The sequence below is a fragment of the Labeo rohita genome, chromosome 2 (assembly GCF_022985175.1).
Source record: "Labeo rohita strain BAU-BD-2019 chromosome 2, IGBB_LRoh.1.0, whole genome shotgun sequence".
NCBI classification, from domain to species: domain Eukaryota; kingdom Metazoa; phylum Chordata; class Actinopteri; order Cypriniformes; family Cyprinidae; genus Labeo; species Labeo rohita.
Window position 1 is genome coordinate 18504507 of NC_066870.1, and position 20880 is coordinate 18525386.

The following is a 20880-nucleotide window of genomic DNA, read 5'->3' on the forward strand; positions in this document are numbered from 1 at the left end:
CAGAAAAAATGAGACTGTGAGAAAATAAATGTTTTATATTCACAGTTATTCACACAGTAAAATAATATCAGCAACACATAACCTTTCACACCTCTTAAAGATCATGCTTATACCCATTTCACAAGGGCCGAAAGTGCAAACTTGTGCTCAGTATAATGCATATACTGTATAAAGCTGATTTAATACACAATTAATATAAAACAGTTAGAACAAGTATGAGTAGTATGATCCTCACTGCCAACAATTAGAGAACTTGAGTAGTTTTGAAAGCCACAAGCTTTAACAGAAGTAGTGACTACATTAAGTATGATATAGAAACTTCAGTACTGATGTTGTAAAAACGGAAAAATTCCTGCATCATTGCTGGTTGCTCTGCTCATTCTCAAGCATAATTTCCCTCTGGAATATCATTAAAATTTTGTAGGGGTAAGAAAGGCTTTCTTTTCTTTATAATAACATACGGAAAAACAATTTGGCCAGATCCAGAGTTGTCACTATGTTAATGTTAATAGTGACAGCAGAGTTACATATAAAATCCATGTGCTCTGATATGCTCTTCAATCAGTTAGCAGCAGGAGTTGCTGGGAATCCTCAGGAACGGCCCGGCTCAAGATGGAGTACCATGGAGCTCCAGCCGCAGGAGGAGAAGAGGGCGACGGTGTGGGAGGAGCAGCTGCCCTCAATCCAGGAGCTGCACCGCTGGTCAGCCTAACCCTCTCTTTTAAAATCTAAAAGGATAAAACATTTTATTTGAGAAAGGGCACTCACAGCCATTAAATTTACTGACTTAACTGTCACATATTGCATGTATGATTGCATTGATTTAATTGATTAATTGTAAAACAAATACTACTAGGTAATATTTTAAATCTTAAAAGCAGCAGTTGGGTGCATGTGACTTGGATCTGACACGCATGCTTGTAGTATCATTCACACTTTTAATAATTTTTTTAAAATATATTTTTGGGAACGGGAGGCAGGAATCAAACTCGGGTTGCCGTGAGCACAGTTGTGCTGTATATGTTGGTGCACTAACAACAAGGCCATCGGCACCGTAGTATCATTCACACTTTAATATGAAATCACAGGCTACAGTGCGCACCGCTTGAAGCATGCGTGCTACAAGCACAGTATAACGGTTGACAGGACAGGTAAATTAGTTTTTACTGACATATGGCCTGACATAATCTCATCTGACTGTAGTTCACTGATGATCTACTGAATCTCCCTCGTCACCTGTACCCTCCCAACCTCGTTTGACTAGCACTTGGTGCTTAAGTGAAGTTGGAGTGCGCGTCTGAAATGTCTCCCATTTGATGTGGTCATAAAGACGTTCTGCGACTAAATAAACACACTTCTTGTCCAGAAAATAAAGAGACAGAAGCAGCAGTTGTGAGTGGGGTAGCCAACCCTAGCCCTGCTTTTAACTGTTAAAATATTAACGCAGTTAAACTGGAAAAATTAAATCACCGGCATTAACGCAGCACTACTTAATATATTTACTAGGGATGCACCCTAATAGTCGACGAGAAGAGGCTTGGTCAACCAAAATTTTATTAGTCACTATATTTTACACTATATTATTTTATTAGAAAAAAAAATGCTTCCAAACGCTCATCTATCATTATCGACCTCAAATATGGCTTTTCATCGGAAAGATGTATGTAGTAGCAACTTTACATGGCAGCTCAATCTAATGTTAATCGAAAAATGTGCGGTATTGAAGCGTCTGTGCAGAGTGTTGAAGTTGAACAGTAGCACACTCACTGCATGACAAATGGAGGCACCAGTGCAGCTGCTTGTTCTTAAAATACTCCGACATTTTTGGTCATACAGATAGAAGTAATACGAATCTGTAAAGAGTTTTTTGTGTGCACTCAGAATAACAATGAAATGTTGTGCTTTTGTAAAATAATGAAAGCAAACAAACAGGATGCGCTTTTGCCACCTCAGTCTCTATGAACTTAAGTGTAAATCTATGAAACTCTGTGTATACAAATATGAAAAATATATCTATAGAGAGTGAAATGTCTACTTTTAAATGAACCAATTCAAATAGAAAATAAATATTCTCAGATTATGTAATCCGTATGAAACTGCATACAGGTGCATCTCTTCTGCGGAGATGACGAGTCAGTGTCGCCTACTTCATATACGCCAAAAACAAATAAAGCATAGTTTTGTCAATAAATTATTAAAACGTTAATGCAGTCTCCTTGCTGTTTTTCCCAGACGCATTTATAATTATTATATCTGCCGGTGCTCTGTGGCAAGCTTTTTTTGTGCACTTATCAGCCTATGGCAATTTAAGGCTAATTATTATGATCTATATGGTTTATTAATAAACGTGCAACTAATAGTCGACTAATGCTTAAAATGAATGACTACTAGTCGACCAATAAAATCTTTAGTTGAATGCAGCCCTAATATTTACAGAGATGGCCATGCTCTGACCAAAATAACTGTCGTTATCTCAAATAACAGGATTTGATAATAACAATAGAAGTGCACAAAAGATGCTTTATTTGACACTGTAAAATGAATGATTTGAAAACAGTATGCACTAACCTGACGAAGTCTGTCCTCGTATCGTTGATCTGGTTCTAAAGGTTGTTTGTCCGGGACTGGCACTTTCCAGCGGCCCATTTCTGCCCTCAACTCTGCAAGATCTAACAGTACCACAGGGTCCAGTGCATTGCTGTTTATTAGCTCCACCAGACACTCTTTATAATGTACCCTAAAAGTGAGCATAACATCTCTTGAGTCTTTTGTATCAATGGAAGAACATAGTTCAGTGAATGATAAAGAATAATCAGAGCAAGCGTTCCTTACGTGCAGTAACCACTGTACTCTGGGAGGGCTGGTCGTCCACATGGCTCCTCCTTCACAGCTCCTGATTCTTGGAACTCCATTACACCACAAATACCTACAAGAGATACATTTGTACTGTACATGTACTGTATTTCAACTGTACTGTGACCAGTGTTGGGAAGGTTACTTTGGAAATGTAATAGGTTACAGATTACAAGTTACTTGATTTAAAATGTAATAAGTAGTGTAACTTTTCAATTACTTTAATAAGGTAATGTAACTTATTACTTTTAAATACTTTTTGATTACTTTTCTAAATTCTTCAGACTTTCAAAATTCTTTAATCACTTGAATTAAGATTAAAATAAGTAAGGGATAATATCATCTTTATTTTGCAATAACAACTGGCTGAATGTACATTATCCCACTTATTACACAGCTGCTTGATAGATTATTTAGATGTTTTGTGTGAAAATTATTAGACACGGAACACTGATCTGAGTTGAAATATTTGAACGCAAAGCTTTCATGAAGAAATCAGTTGCTAGCAAATGGCAAGTTCAAACTAGACATTTTAGGGATACAGTGCAGTCATACCAGTTTTCTTACACAACATTTCACCACATAAATAATTAAGTAGTAGTACTAGTTTGTTAGTTATTTTATAATCCATTACAGTGTACAAAAAAAAAAATAAAAAAATAATGGCAGCAGCTGCGTTTGTGTGAAACAGAATAAAGAAATTGTCCACATAATATTGAATCAAGCTTTAATATTTTATTAGCTAACCAAACGCAAAGCTTCCGCCAAGAAAAATTATTACTTAAGTTGCCCCCAATGAGCCTGAGCTGTGTAATAATTAAATTTAAAGCACAGCCAGGGGGCTTTTTATGCCTTTTATTGTGACAAGACAGTAGAGAGATGACAGGAAAGAGCTGGGAGGAGAGAGGGGAGCGGGATCGGCAAAGGACCTCGAGACGGGAATTGAACTCGGGTCACCGTGAATGCAGTCACGCTATATGTCATAAGATCATAACATAAATAACATCATAACAAGAAATAGTTTAATAGCTATGATACTGGGTTTGAAATCAAATGTTTGCATAGCTATGACAGAAAACACTAGCATCTAACAATGCCTTGGAAAAAACTTAAAAAAAAATAAAGTTTATGCATAAACCCAAATAGGAAATAAAACAGTTATCGAATAAGCATGTGTCCTATTCTGTGTCCTAAACTCCTGAAACATTGGTGTCTCATTTTAAAGCAGTCAATGCAATTTATGATAGAAGTCAATTAAATCTATAAGTGGGGGTGGGTGTTGAAAAAATTAAGATGTAATCCCCTTTGTAATCACTGGCATTTTTCAAAAGTAACTGTAATTTAATTACACATTTTTTCTCAGTAACTGTAACTAATTACAATTATATTTATTTTGTAATTAAATTACGTAATTCCGTTATATGTAACTAGTTACTCCCCAACACTGACTGTGACACATCTAAATTAGTGAACACACTCAAAGACTGACACGAAAAAAGAAATTGTTGAATAAAGGCATTGTTTTTGGTTTCTTTGCACACAAAAAGTACTCTCATAGCTTTAGAAAATTAAGGTTGAACCACTGATGTCACATGGACTATTTTAATGATGTATTTAATTAAATAATAGTTATGTTGCTGTCTATACAGGGTCAGAAAGCTCTCGGATTTCATCAAAAAATATCTTAATTTGTGTTCTGAAGATCCGAAGGTCTTACGAGTTTGGAACGACATGAGGGTGAGTAATTAATGACAGAATTTCACTTAAGGGTGAACTATCCTTTTAACATGTCAAAACAAAAGATGTACCTTTAGAGTGTCTCCCCGCTGTATTTTTGGGGCTGAACATGAGAGGATGTGATACCCCATAGTGCTGAAAAATAAATAAAAGTAGTTTAGCAAGTCGAACCATGGTAGGGTATGATGGCTAGATCACACTAAAGACGTCGTCACCTGCAGCAGAGTCCGTAGTCTTGGGACACTCCAGTCTCTCAGATGATAAAGGCAGTTTCGAGGGTGATGAGCATGTAACCCTTTAGCTCGGCACTCGGTAGAAAAATTACAAGCCTGCAACAACAACATAGGCTCATTAATTGATACAGAGCTCTGTGGCAAGTATAATGATGACTGCTGAGAGAAGTAAACTTACAGAGCCTTGTTTAAAAGGCTGACTGCAGCCTCCGCAGAATTCGTGCTGGCACTGAGTGCATCTGAAATGCAAACAGCCTCCTCTTGCCAGGAAGAAGCGAAATTTGCATTTTGGGCAGTCTGAAAGGGGCAAGGAGAATGTTACAACCTGGGAAAGTTCCAACAGGACACTCTGAACCGAGAACCATCAGTTTGAGTTTTACCTATTTTGTTCCTGCTGAGGAGCTGCTCCAGCCTTGAGTTTTGGTACTCGGGGCTGTTGAGTTGCTCCCACTCTGAACTTCTCACATGAGATTCCTTCATGCTGTGGAGCCCACTAGACAACAAACATTCAAAACAACAGCCTCCATCAATATGAGATTACAAGTACCCTACAATTGAGGGGCTCAACAATAAGAATTGTTTAGTTCAGATGTTTACTTGTCTGGCCAACATATTCAATGACCCAATTCTGCATTTTATTTCTAGAATGTTTGTTAAGTATGTTCCAGAAATATTTTTTCATTTTTAAACATATAATAATACCTACAATTAAAACCTATACTTAGTTCACCCAAAAATGAAAATTCTGTCATTAATTATTCACCCTCATGTCATTCCAAACCTGTAAGACTTTCATCTTTAGCACACAAATTAAGATATTTTTGACGAAATCCGAGAGCTTTCTGACCCTGCATAGACAGCAACACAAACTATAACGTTCAAGGCCCAGAAATGTAGTAAGGACATCGTTAAAATAGTCCATGTGACATCAGTGGTTTGACCGTAATGTTATGAAGTTACGAGAATACTTTTTGTGTGCAAAGAAAACAACAATAACGACTTTATTCAACAATTTCTGCTCTACTGTGTCAGTCTTCACTGTGTGTTTACAAAAGTACCACGACCCAAGTTGATCAACCATATATTCTGGTTGAAATAAAAAGCGATGGAAAAAAACCCCCGCAAGTCATCATCTCTGTCGAAATTTTCAGACATGTTTACAAAGACTTAAGCTAAAATATATTTAAGCTTCTTATTCTATCATAACAGGTCTTTAAAGTTATGTTTTGGGCCAAAACACGAACTAAAACCAAAAGCACAATATGGCTTAATCCGAAGTGAAGCTCACACTTTGTTCAGGCGATCAGCTCGTGATCCGGTGTTTTCCACACCTCAGAACATCTCCTTTCTCAGTGAATGAATGCAGTAAATTTGTTTACTGTATGTACTGTGAGTTTAGCATGCGTTTGGGAACACAACGGCCACCAGTTATGCTTTATTTTATTTTTAATTATAGCATTACACTGGATTTGTAGTGAGACGTGTTTTTGTAAGACTGTTTTCACTAAAGCTAGAATTTTCCTACAAAATAAAAGCTCTTCTGCCATTTCCGTCCAAATAAAAGCTTAAAAGTGCAGTATGAATTGATGACAGCTAGTAGTTTAAATGCAGTCCAAATTCAAAATATCTCATTCACGTGTAGAAATTAGGAAAGAAGTATTGTAATTTCCAAACTGTAGTGTAAAGCAAAAATAATACAGCTATAAAATATTCATTTTCATTTATTTTACAGTGCAACTGTTTTACAATATATGGCTATTACTGTCATCAGTTATACTGTATTTTAGTTTGTTTGGCTTCCTAAAACACCAGTGTGAATGTAATTTAGACTGAGACAGTACCTCACAAATAAAAACAGGGTTGAGTCCCTTTTAAAGTTCAGGTACAAGTCAGTTCACTGACTTTTTTCTTAGTTAGTTTCTTAGTTAAAAACAAGGGTTGGAGCTCTTAATTTTGAACTCTCAAAGTGCTTTAGATAGAAGAATTTAACTTTAAAATGTAAAAAAAAAAATCCAAATTTTTCATTTGTTTTTTTTTTTTTTTTTAAATATCGCAATAAATATCACATAGTAGACTTCATACCGTGATATTATTGTATCGTGAAATTTTGATATTGTTACATCTCTACTGTTTTATGTAAAGTGTGCATCGCCTTCTGCTTGTAAACAATGTGCAGTGCATCTGGATTGTATGCCAGAACACCAGCTCCTCAACACGAGTACATCGAGGTACTCTCCTGAACACATGGCGAAGACTGACACGGAAGCGAAGAAATTGTTGAATAATGTCAGGGTTTTTTTGTTTTGTTTTGTTTCTTTGTGCACAAAAAGTATTCTTGTAACTTCATAACACTACAGTTGGAACCACTAATGTCACATCAACTATTTTAAGTCCTTACTACCTTTCTGAGCCTTGAACGTGGTACTTGCATTGCTGTCTATTCAGGGTCAGAAAGCTCCCGGATTTCATCAAAAAAATCTTAATTTGTGTTCTGAAGATGAACGAAGGTCTTATGGGTTTGGAACGACACGTGAGTGAATAATTAATAACAGAATTTTCATTTTTGGTTTCATAATTGATTCAAAGAATTTTAATTCTTTGAAGTTATACCTACAAAGTATACAGCTTATATCACAAAACTTCATGAATGATAAAAACTCATTTTGGATGGAAGACTAAGGCATATGAAGCAAAGCACTGTTGTTTGTAAAGACAAAACCTACCGGCCTTTTACACTGAAAGCATGTGCTTTTCCCACAGCTGGGGCAGTCCATTCTCAGCCTGTCTGCTTCATGAAGGAGCCCAAAGCAACACTACAAAAATAAAAGGCGTCTTTACAAATATATAAACAGATAAATTGCTATCATGGTCAGATCTGAAGTTATATTGTATAAATATTTGTGCATAACAAAACTTACATGTGCACACCAGCGGAAGTTGGGCATTTCCTGCAGTGCCTGGTCTCTAAGCTTACTCTGGAAGAGCTCATGAATCTGGGGGTCCAAATAATACCTGATCTACACATAGAAAATGATTTACAGTTAGTCGTATTCAATATTCAGTTTCATATAGGCCAAGAAAGAAACATGTTTGGAGCTCCGCACCTGTGTGTCGAGTAGACTGAAGTACTCCATAGACTCTTCCCTGCGCCCTCTTTGTACATCGGGAAGATTACAGAGAGGACACACAGCATGTACTATGTTCTTTTCCTTAATGACGGAGGAGAAGTACTTCTTAAAACAGCTCTCACAGAATGTGCAAGAGCAGTGTGTCATGGTGACCATCTGAAAAAAGAAAAGAGAGGCAGATGCAAGATTTAGGAATGAAAGATTGCCTGCTGAGTATTATCCACATGTAAAATAATATGTGACCCTGGACCACAAAATCAGTCGTAAGTCGCTGGGGTATATTTGTAGCAATAGCCAAAAAACATTGTATGGGTCAAAATTATTGATTTTACTTTTATGCCAAAAATCATTAGGAAATTAAGTAAAGATCATGTTCCATGAAGATATTTTATAAAAATCCTACTGTAAATATATCAAAACGTAATTATTGATTAGTAACATGCATTTTTATGAACTTAATTTGGACAACTTCAAAGATGATTTTCTCAGTATTTTGATTTTTTTTGCACCCTCAGATTCCATATATTGAAATAGCTGTATCTCGGCCAAATATTGTTCTATCCTAACCATACATCAATGGAAAGCTTATTTATTCAGCTTTCAGATCATGTATAAATCTCAATTTCGAAAAATTGACCCTTATGACTGGTTTTGTGGTCCAGGGTCACATATGTCATAGTCTCAGCCTCAGACGTCACGCCCACGGAACGTTGGCTAAACGTCTGATGCATATGGTACACTTAACTGGAAACACTTCAGGAATGTCGAAGTCGTCATCTGATTGGTTGAATTTTATCGGATTTCCGGGGGACGCGAGTGTCGCGTTTATTTTCGGTCCGCCGGGAAACAAAGCGCAGACGTGTGATTGCAGAAGAAAAACTGTCGTGTTTACATGAGTGACAATGAGCATTTATCAAGATCAGCTAAACGTAGGATTCTCAAAAGTATGCGAGGTCCACGGCATAGACTCTTTAAGAGATGTCCAGGAGTTTTGTTTGAGGCACTTAGTGGAGACAAAAAGAGATATAATGCAGACGCCATTGTTGTTATACGTGCACGAACAGATCAATGACTTACTGCTTGTTTTCTTCTCCTTCTTTGATTTTCTATGCTGACTGACTTGTTGCACGCCGGTCTGTTGTTGTGGGGACATTTCCACGCCCCGAAACGTGAAGCTGAACGAAACGAACTGTGATTGGTTGTTTGACATGTCGGTCAAACGGCCTTATAGGCGGGCCTTGGCCAAAGTAAGCTGCTATGAATTCCAGACCTTCAGCCGTCAGTCTGAAGGTCTGGCTACGCGAGACTACATATGTCATAACTAATATCAGGACTCAACAATAAGGATGGCTCACGTCTTAGGACTAGAGAAAGAGAGTTTTATATAAAATATACAATACAAGATAAAATGTAATGGCCCTGAGAAATAAACAATGCCTTAATCATAATAATTTAATTACATTAAATTTTATAATAATCAATATGACTTTTGGAAGAAGTTGCTTATGATCACTCAAGCTGCATTTATTCTATTCAATTAAAAATACAGTAAAAACAAAATTATTATTGTTAAATATTACTACTATCTGAAATATCTGTTTTCTATTAAAATATATTTTAAAATGGCAAAGCTGAATTTTCAGCAACTATTACTCCACGTGATCCTTCAGAAATTACTGTAATGTGCCGATTTGGTGCTTAAGAAGCATTTTTATTTTCAGTGTTGAAAACAGTTAGTATAAAACAGAATATATGAAAATCTTAAATATTTTGAAGAATCCTTAGATGAATAGAAAGTTAAAAACAGGATTGATTAAAAATGTAAATCTTTTTTGTAACATTATAAATATTTTTACTGTTACTGTTTTGATCAAATGAATGCATCCCTTGCTAAATAAAAGTATTCATTTCAGTTCGAAATCTTACTGACCCCAACATTTTGAACAGTAGTTTGTTAATTATTATCATTAAATATAGATAAAAATCATAATAATTTGAGGTACATCAGTCAAAAGTTTTGGAACAGTAAGATTTTGCATGTTTTCTGCTCACTAAGCCTGCGTTTATTTGATCCAAAGTGCAGCAAAAACAGTACAGTTTTGAAATATTTTTACTATTTAAAATAACTTCTATTTGAATATATATTAAAATGTATTTTATTCCTTTGATTTCAAAGCTGAATTTTTAGTGTCACTCGAGTCACACGATCCTTCAGAAATCATTTGTTGCTCAAAAAACATTTATTACTATTATGTTAAAACAGCTGCATAGAATTTTTCAGGTTTCTTTCATTAATAGAAAGTTCAGAAGAACAGCATTTATCTGAAATAGAAATCTTTTATAACATTATAAATGTCTTTATCATCACTTTTAATACATTTAAAGCATCCTTGCTAAATAAAAGTATTAATTTCTAGAATTTCTCTGATTTCTGAAGGATCATGTGACAGTACACTAAAGACCGGAGTAATAATGTTGAAAATTTTGCATCATTAAAAATCTTTTTAGGCCAAGAACACAATGAATTATTCTTACCCTGTTGAAAGATACTTGCTCCTGGCATATAGGGCAATCATGGCAGAGATATTTCAGAGCAGAGGGAAGGTCTCGGCATGACTGCACCGCTTCCAGGACATCTGTGGAGCTGAAACTGCACCCCTCCAGACTCAAGAGACTCCTGAACATTTCAGCTTTCTCACCTTGGACACCACCTGGGATCTGACAGTAAATTCTTTGTGTAGTGCAATCCTGTTTAAAATGAGTGAGTAAAAAAAATACGTAAAGGTCTATCCTGTTTTGGCCTCCTCTTACCTCCATGTCCTCAAACCTCTTCAGCTGAATAAGAAATTGCTGCTCATTAATGGTAATCACCCTTTCAGGCTGCCTCAGAACATGCTCTGCATCTGAAAAAAAACCCCACAAAAGTGAACAGTTAACATTTCACTGAAATACTAGTCTTGCATTTCGTGGAGTTTATCAGTGATGTCCCATAGTACCTCTCCAGTGTCTGAAAAGCACCCAGGCCTGATCTGGCTGCGCTCCGGGGTATTTGACATCTAGAACCTCTCCTCCTGCATTCTGCCTCCGCTGGAAGAAGATGGTGAGCTTGTTCTTCATCTTGCTGGGAGAGATGCCCACAGGAAGCCGGCTAACCACCACCTTGTGACGGTCATCCACTAAGCCTGATTGAACTCGAGCACCACAATCCTGCCAAGCTCCTTCAGCATGATAAACATCTTAGAGAAAAAAAAATTGTCTGTTTTAGTTCAATGTAACATCTATATTATTTGACATGTGTAATCAGCCCCAGTGCAAACTGGAAAACATCATAATCACTTGCATCCTACGCTGAACATATGTTGAATACACATGTTTTTAAAGGAATAGTTCACCCATAAAATGAAAATTACCGCATGACTTCCTTCTTTCAGATGATTACAAGTGGGAGTTATATTAAAGAAGAAGTTCACTTCCAGAACAAAAATTTGCAAATAATGTACTCACCCCCTTGTCATCCAAGATGTTTGTGTCTTTCTTTCTTCAGCTGTAAAGAAATTATGTTTCTTGAGGAAAACATTCCTGAATTTTCCCTCCATATAGTGGAGTTCAATGGTGCCCGCGAGTTTGAACTTCCAAAATGTAGTTTAAATGCAGCTTCAAATGGCTCTAAACGATCCCAGCCGAGGAAGAAGGGTCTTATCTAGCGAAACGATCGGTCATTTTCGAAACAAATTGACAATTTATATACTTTTAAACTTTTTTAACCTTAAATTCTCGTCTTGTCTCGTCTCTGTGATGCGTATGCATAGTAATCCAGGTCAATACAGTTAAGGTAGGTCGAAAAACTCCTGTCTCGTTTTCTTCAACGTCAAAATCGACTACATCGCTGTTTTACCTTTTTTTAGAAAAGGGCGGCTGATCTTCTTTGCATGTTCACTTTGTAAACACTGGGTCGGTACTTCATATAATTTTAAAGCTGGGGAAGAAAACGAGATGGGAATTTTGACATATCCTAACTCTATTGATAGTAATGACCCAGAAATAAACAGAGTACACGCAGACCTAGACAAGACAAGCAATTGAGGTTAAAAAGTATATAAATTGTCTCGAAAATGACCGATCGTTTTGCTACATAAGACCCTTCTTCCTCAGCTGGGATCGTTTAGAGCCATTAGAATTTAAAACGGCATTTTGGAAGTTCAAACTTGGGGGCACCACTGAAGTCCACTATATGGAGAGAAATTCTGGAATGTTTTCCTCAAGAAACATAATTTCTTTACGACTGAAGAAAGACAGACACGAACATCTTGGATGACAAGGGGGAGAGTACATTATCTGTACATTTTTGTTCTGAAAGTGAACTTCTCCTTTCTCCTCTCCTGGCTCTTCCAAGCTTTATAATGGCAGTGAATAGGTGTTGAAACTGTAAACTCCAATTAAGTGTATCCATCCATCATAAAAAGTACTCCACAGGGCTCTGAGAGATTAATAAGGGCCTTCTGAAGTGAAGCAGTGTATTTGAGTAACAAAAATATACACATTTTAAACTTTAGAAACCATAATCTCTAGCTTCCACTAACTGTCATACGCGCGTTGTAGAGAGAGTGCCGTTTCAGCAGATGACATAGGCGTAGCACAAGCTCCGGTGAGAATATGCTAGTCTCGTGAGAACCAAGTTTTGTTTACAACAAAGCAAAACCAGTCTCCTCGAAATCGAAATTCAACGACATTTTTCTTTACCAATCCTTGTTTTGTGTTTCTAATTGTTGACTGGTGTTTTGTTTTGCTCTCTCCACTGCGCTTCCGCCTTCGCCAATTCTCACCGAAGCTTACACTACGCTTCATCCCAAATCACCTGTTGGAACGCCACTCTCTCGTGAACAAGTTTACAACAGTTAGTTGAAGCTGTTGTAAACTACAGTTTACGGTTTATAAAGTTTTAAATCTGGACATTTTTCTTACACAAACACATTGTTTTTGACTTTTTATTGACCCCCTTTTTGGCCTTTATTGACCCCCTCAAGCCGCGTGGACTTCAAAACCTCAACACCCATTCACTGCCCTTATAAAGCTTGGAAGATCAAGGCTCTTGTATCAAAAAACTATGAATGCAAATACTAACACAAGTTAATTTGTCATCTTTTAGAAGACTCTAGAGAACTCAAATTGTGATGCGATCTGGGAAAAGCCGTCAGATGTCATGCTGGGACGTTTTCAGGAAATTAGGCTGATCGTAAATTTTTGGTTAAAATTACGTTTTCATTAAATTATAATTCTATAACATCTTTATCATCTCTGAAAATATCTTGGCAAAATTCACTTGTTTAATGCAGACACATAGTGATTTATTGCAGCAAGCAGAAATGACTGTCTTTCTCTTATGTTAAGAACACGCTGTGGAGGTGCTTTCTCTCATCAGCATAAAAACAGTTAACCTATCAATATAAACCACGTAACATATTTAATAAAGTGAGATGCTGGAGCACAGCAACGCAGTCTGAAGTACTGTAGCTGCTCATTTAAATGATTTTACTCGTCTCAATCTGTTCAATCTTGGTGATGTCAGTGCCCGAAATGATGTTATAATGGGCTATTTCACATCCAGAGATGAAGGATCAGATGATGAAGTTACTAGAGAGGAGGAGTTCGATGACGGTCTGTTTTATGCACAGTGCACGAGTTGTGCTGCATTCGCATTTCTACATGTAAACTACAAGGTACACTATTTGTGCTATCTAAACATACTGTACAAGGGGTGATCAAAAGTTCAGAGACTATCCCCATTATAAACAACGTAAAACAGACATTAGTCTGCTTGTGTAATGAAGCAGTAATGCACTCCTGACTTGACAGACAGCTCTCGTTAAACTCGTGAAGTGAAAGTGTAACCTGTCTCACTTTAAACCTGTTTTTGTCAAAATTCCATTCTTGAAATTCATAGCTTTCAGCCAACTTAAGCCATAACTTTTGTTACATTTAAGTTATGGACAAAATAAAACCAGTTTTGGAAATAGTTCGATTTCGTATGGTATCAAAACCTATAATGTTTCACCATATGTTGGGTTTTCCTAGATCGCATCACAATTAATTTACATGAAATCTTTTAAAAACACTGTTAAATTATGTTATTTACCTTTCTCCCTGCTGCTCAACTGGTACATGTTGACAACTCTTTGTAACTGAAGGCTTTTGAACAGGTTGTCTATGTCATCAACATTAGAAGCACTGCTGGTGGGAGCTGAAGCAGAGATAATCCTTAATTAATTCAAATATTTATAAAGGGTGTTTTAAAATACTACAGCTGAATAATTTTTTCAAAAACCAAAAACATATTACCTGAGGCAGGAGAAATAAATGGGTTTGTTTGGTGGTTGGTCTCCAAAGCTTGCGCACCAAACGTGATCCCGCAATCCAGCAGCTCTTGCGTGTATGATCTCCTTACCCCACTCATCTCTGTTTCACTGGCTTGATGCAGGTTCATCTGGGACTTTGTACTCTTGGGTAGACCTTGGAAAAGAAACTTCATGGTTAGCCAGGAATAGAAAATGAAAGTCTAAAACAATTTACGGCACTAAGCCAATAAATTTAAACAACGTATTAGATCAGCATGCTTTCTGCTTCCAAGATGGAGATTTCAGCTTTTTATATTTTTTTCCATTTCAGCTAGTTGCGAAGGCAACATTTCTTTTCATCCATTTTGTTCAACTTGATGTACTAAAATAAAAATGAATAAAAATGACACTGACATACACTACCAAGCCCGCATTTATTTGATCCAAAATACAGTAAAAGCAGTAATATTGTGAAATATTTTTACTATTTAAAAGAACTTTAAAATGTAATTTATTCCTGTGATCAAAGCTAAATTTTCAGCATCATTACTCCAGTCTTTAGTGTCACATGACCCTTCAGAAATCATTCTAATATGCTGATTTGCTGTTCAATAAACATTATTATTATTACCATCAATATTTAAAACAGCTACAGCTACAAGTACATTTTATTTCAGGGTGCTTTGATGAATAAGAAGATCCAAAGATCAGCATTTATCTGAAATAAAAAGCATTTGTAACATTTTACACTATAACATTCAAAAGCTTGGAGTCAGTATTAATACTTTTATTTAGCAAGGATGCTTTAAATTGATCAAAAGTGATAATTAAGATATTTATGTTACATTTATGTTTCTATTTCAGATAAATGCTGTTCTTCTGAACTTCTGAAAAAAATCCTACTCAGCTGTTTTAAACATAACAATAATAAATGTTTATTTGCTTCTGTTTTTGAGCAGCAAATCAGAATATTAGAATGATTTCTGAAGGATCATGTGACTGGAGTAATGATGATAAAAATCAGCTTTGAAATCACAGGAATAATCACATATTAAAATATATTAAAATAGAAAACTATTATTTTAAATAGTAAAAATATTTAAAAATTTTACTGTTTTTGTAGTACTTAGATCAAATAAATGCAAGCTTTGTGAGCAGAAGAGACTTCTTTAAAATTATTGTATAGCAAGCATAAAATATCTTCCATAAAACTGAAAATCTGAAATAGTGAACATCCAAGACTAGTATTCAGCAGAAAATCAATGTTTACTGTTGCTGGCATGCTGAGGCACAGATGAGATGGATGCTCCATGTTGAGCTGTTGACATTTTTTGCACTGAACTGCTGCCTGTATGTGGCCAGCTGCAGCACAAACAAACAAAAAAGAAGACTGAAGATTACATCAGCATCCACTGATCATTACAAAACTGAGAGACTAGTGTCAAATGCTTCTGATAAGAATGACTGAACTGAAACAAGCACTGACCTGCCATAGGATGAAACAGGATTCGGTTGAACTACCAGTTCAGCCGGCAGGTGTTTTGCTTGAGAATGTAGCGGTGGGGTTCGGACTGGATAGGTGGCAAAAAGAGGAGTTTCGCGCTGAAAGGCAGCAATCATCTCTTCCAGAACTATTGACAAGTTCGACCAGCCCTGGAAATCAAACATTTAAAACCGGAATTAAGTATATGAACTAATAACTTCAAATAAGTAAATGTGTAATAACTCACTTACAATCTTCCAGTTGTTGAGACAGTGGAGAAGAACGCGACCATTGGCATCAACATTACTGCTTTTAGCATTGATGATCATGGAGGGTGAAGGGCAAACGAAACACCTAGGTGGGTTTTTGGGATGGGTTTCATGGATCCAGACACAAACTGGAATGTTGTATGTGGCGCCTTTGTAACAACACGATACACACTTACTGAGTTTCAGTTGGTGGAAAGCAAATACAAACACTGGAAATAATTATAGGTTACAGTAAAGCTACAGAAACCAGTTACCTTCATATGTTACAGGAACAGTGCCACCCAAATACACCAATTTCTTCTTATCATTGTTGGGATAGACTGTAGAAAGAGAAGAGAGTTAAACTCAGGAAATACACACATATACACAATACACACAAATATGCACAGTAAGCAAAAAGTCCACAAAACTTGTTTTGAAAGATTTTTTTATGGATATACAGAAGGAGACAGTGAGTTTGTACACTGAATATTTCTCAGTGTACATTTAGTTTTAAAAGTCTATTTCAGTATTCACTTATATATCTTATATTTTCTGTAAGGGTGGGTGCAGCCGTTTGTAAATTTAATGAGACTGGCTTCCGGTGTCATTTGCTTCTAGTTATTTTTAGCTGTACAGTACAGCTCGCTTTGCTGCTTGATGTTACAAACTGGTATGTCTTACTCTTCTCTTACTGTTATTTTTCTCATTATTTCCCTACAGTAGCTAATGAACCAAAAGTCTCCTAAATTCACAGAAATCGTCTAACTTTTGTGTTGGAAAAATAAGGTGGTTAGGCACAAACAAGTCCCATTCATACCAAAATCAAACACCATAATGATAACTGCATTAAAGGAGAAGTCCACTTCCAAAACAAAGATTCACATATAATCTACTCACCCCCTTGTCATCCAAGATGTTCATGTCTTTCTTTCTTCAGTCATCAAGAAATTATGTTTTTCGAGGAAAACATTTTAGGATTTTTCTCTATATAGTAGACTGATATGGTGCCCCGATTTTGAACTTCCAAAATGCAGTTTAAATGCGACTTCAAACGAACCCAAATACGGTTGTAAACGATGCCAGTCGAGAAAGAAGGGTCTTATCTAGCGTAACAATCGGTTATTTTAATAAAAAATAATACAATTTATATACTTTTTAATGCCAAACGCTCGTCTTCTCTTACTCTGCCTGGACTGTTTTTCCGGTTCGTGACAGTTAGAGTATGTCGAAAAGGTCCCGTCTCATGTTCTCCCTCAACTTCAAAATTGTCCTATATCACTGTTTTACCTTTTTTGTTAAGGGTGTTTGATCTTCTTTGCACGTTCACTGGGTCTGTACTTCTGCAGCGATGTAGGATGAATTTGAAATGATTTTTGAAGTTGAGGGAGAAAATACGATCGGAGTTTTTCGACATACCCTAACTGTCTTGAGTCAGAATACACAGAGTTCAGGGAGAGAAAGGCAAGATGAGCGTTTGAGATTTAAAAAAAGTATTTAAATTGTATTTTGCTAGATAAGACCCTTCTTTCTCAGCTGGGATCGTTTACAACCGCATTTGGAATCGTTTGAAGATGCATTTAAACTGCCTTTTGGAAGTTCAAAATCGGGACACCATATCAGTCCATTATATGGAGCAAAATGCAAGTTTTCCTCAAAAAACAATTTCTTTACGACTGAAGAAAGAAAGACATGAACATCTTGGATGACAAGGGGGTGAGTACATTATATGTAAACCTTTGTTTTGGAAGTGGACTTCCTTTTTGAAACAAAGTACACAGACGAAGAACTAACTGTGCATGACTTTTCCAACATGAAGACGCACATGCACATTCCAGAGCTAGCGCAAGACGTGCATTTGTGGTTACAAAGTATATAAATTTTAATTTTTTAAAGAAAATTACTGATCGTTTTGCTAGATAAGACCCTTATTCCTCGGCTGGGATCGTGTAGAGCCCTTTGAAGCTGCATTGAAACTGCAGTTTGGACCGGAGAAAAATCCTGCAATGTTTTCCTCAAAAAACGCAACTTTTTTGCGACTGAAGAAAGAAAGACATGAACATGGACGACATGGGGGTGAGTAAATTATCAGGAACATTTTATTCTGGAAGTGAACTTCTCCTTTAATTCCCACACGGTGAAATGACAGCCACACACTACAGGTTCACAAACATCTGTTGCAACATGGTCCTGGATCAACATCCTTGTTGATCCTTGAACAACATTCCAATCAATCAGAGTTGAAGGATAACTTTTCAGGAAATGTCAGTTTTAGACTTATGATCAGGGTTAGGTGCTTTTACTCTCTTGTTAATCAGCTATTATTTCCCTCTGATTTTAGAAATCAATTATTGGCAGGGTTAGGAGTAGAGAGTGGGTTAAGTCTATATTATTAGACAGCACTGTTGATCCAGAAACATGCCTAACTTGGCAAAATCACAGACCCCTGGTGTGCTCTCAAAGATATACTTACGATAATAGTCCACGTATAGCTGCAGATGTGGTAAAGCTGTCGACACGTCTTTGATGTCATCAAGCACCTCCTCCGGGTAAAGGTAATTACACTATTGGGAAAATATGAAGATAGTGATCAGTAAACAAGATGACACTGATGAACCACAACCTCAACAAAACAACCATAGTAACGACAGCCATTGTGTTTACAACAAAACTGTGGTAACCTAGTATTAATCACCACTACCAAGTAAACAAAATGACAGAAGGTTCTGACAGGAAAACCCATATACCTTGTAAGCGAGTTTATTATGATTTCCGACCGGACAGCTATACTGAAATAAGTAGTTCAGTATGTCATCCTTAATATTACACCCGGTAATTAGCTTATTAGCTCATGCACAATTACACTCTGATAAACCATAGCAGCTTTGCTAGTGTTGACAGTAAACCTACCTCGAGAAGTGTTTGATACTTCACATCATCTGTAACGCGCGACATCCTCTAACTGCACGAGCACCGCTCATGCATTCAGCGTCAAGTAATTTTACAATACAAGCGGGTAATAATATCTGTTGCTTCTTCCATCGCTTAAGTTTACATGTCATTCAGCCAGTTTTGGTTTCTTTTGCCGATGAACGTCACTACGCCTCGCTGATGCCGAAAGTTCAAAACTGGCTGCAGAAGTCTGCCATATTGAGTGTGGCAGGAAGTTAGCTATTTTGTGTTTTTCTTTTGTGTTATGTTCCAGTATTTGCTTTTCAAACGGTATTTGATTTTTAGGCAAACTGAATTTGTGTTCTATATAACGACACGGAGATAGAGGCAAAGGTCAAGCACATATTAAAAAGATATTCCTGATTGTCGAAGCTAATATGGACGTAAACAACGTCTATTCATCCAGTACCGCTGGATGTCAGTATAACACATGCAATCTCTCTATCACTGCACTGGCGCTGCATCCCAATACACAGAGAGAAAAAAACAAGTGAACTGTGAACTACTGAGAGGTGTAAAGTCAATATAGGTTTATTATTTGTCTGGGTCATTGTAAAAGGTCTTGTAGATTTTTGCTATTAAGGAACTTTTGTTTTTTTACTTATAGAAACACTTTTTTTCTCTCTCTCTATAAAACATAGAATATACAATTTTTATTAATTTTTAATTTTTATTTAATTAATTTTTTATTATTTATTATCACATTTTTATTAAGTTTACAATAGAAATGTAAACTTCAGTTGTTGTTAAATTCATTCTACCACACATATTTAGTTTGCAGGGGGGAAATGCATATACTGGGATATGTTTGCAGTGTAATGTGCAACAAATAACAAAACCTGTATTATGAGGATACAATGCTTAAAAAACACTTAAACACGCTTACATACTAAGGAATTGTTTGGAATTTATTTGGAAATAATTTTTTATTTACTACCAGTCAAAAGTTTCTTTAATGTTTTTTTTCTACATTTATTTGATCCAAAATACAGAACTGTAAAAATCTTTACAAAACTGTAAAATTTTGATTTTGAATATTTTTACTATTTAAAACAACTGTTTTATATACAAATATTTTTAAAATGTAATTTATTGTGTGCTTTCAAAGCTGAATTTTTAGCATCAATACTCCAGTCACATGATCCTTCAGAAATCATTCTAATATTATGATTTGCTGCTCAAAAAACATTTATTATTATGTTGAAAACAGCTGAGTATAATGTTTTCAGGCTTCTCTGATGTTAAGTTAAGAAAAACAGCATTTATTTAAATTCTTTTGTAACATTATAAATGTCTTTATCATCACTTTTGATCGATTTAAAACATCATTGCTAAATAAAATAAGTAATTTCTCTAATCACCCCCCCCAAAAAAAAACAGACTCCAAGTTTTTGAATGGTATATTGTATAATGTTAGTGTGTTGTATAATGTAGTCTTTACATCTTTATATTTATCAAAGGATCCTGAAAAAATATAATAATATAAGAATACTAACAATAAATGTTTCTTGAACAGCAAATCAGCATATTAGAATGATTTCTGAAGGATCACATGACATTGAAGACTGGAGTAATGATGCTGAAAATTAAGCTTTGATCACAGGAATAAATTACATTTTAAAATAGTAAAAATTTTTCACAATATTACTGCTTTTGCTGTATTTTAGATCAAATAAATGCAGGCTTGGTGGGCAGAAGAGACTTCTTTAAAAAACATTAAAAATCTTACTGTTCAAAAACTTTTGACTGGTAGTGTAAATATCTGAAAATGTTGACAAAAAGTTGAATGACAAAAATAAAATGTTGTTTTTTGTGGAAAATGTAATGGGTTGGCATTTACCTCTTAAAATTTTTCAGGTAGCTGTATAGAGCATATCTTATCCCAAGAATCAATCAAGATCACACTTCTTAAAA

At 35.9% G+C, this 20880-nt stretch overlaps 1 protein-coding gene across 1 annotated transcript; it reads right to left on the reverse strand.

Moving 5' to 3' along the window:
- Positions 1-4693: 4693 nt before the first annotated feature.
- Positions 4694-19117, reverse strand: si:dkey-181m9.8 (uncharacterized). The gene is made up of 18 exons (XM_051095488.1): positions 18925-19117; positions 18488-18578; positions 16290-16355; positions 16018-16184; positions 15770-15936; positions 15554-15645; positions 14288-14458; positions 14085-14189; positions 10948-11187; positions 10763-10854; positions 10487-10669; positions 7928-8107; positions 7742-7840; positions 7547-7636; positions 5204-5316; positions 5002-5120; positions 4806-4919; positions 4694-4725 (listed from the first exon to the last, which is right to left on the reverse strand). The coding sequence occupies exons 1-16, from the start codon at positions 18967-18969 to the stop codon at positions 5012-5014; spliced, it is 2010 nt and encodes a 669-aa protein (XP_050951445.1). The 5' UTR covers positions 18970-19117; the 3' UTR covers positions 4694-4725; positions 4806-4919; positions 5002-5011.
- Between the last annotated feature and the right edge of the window lie 1763 nt (positions 19118-20880).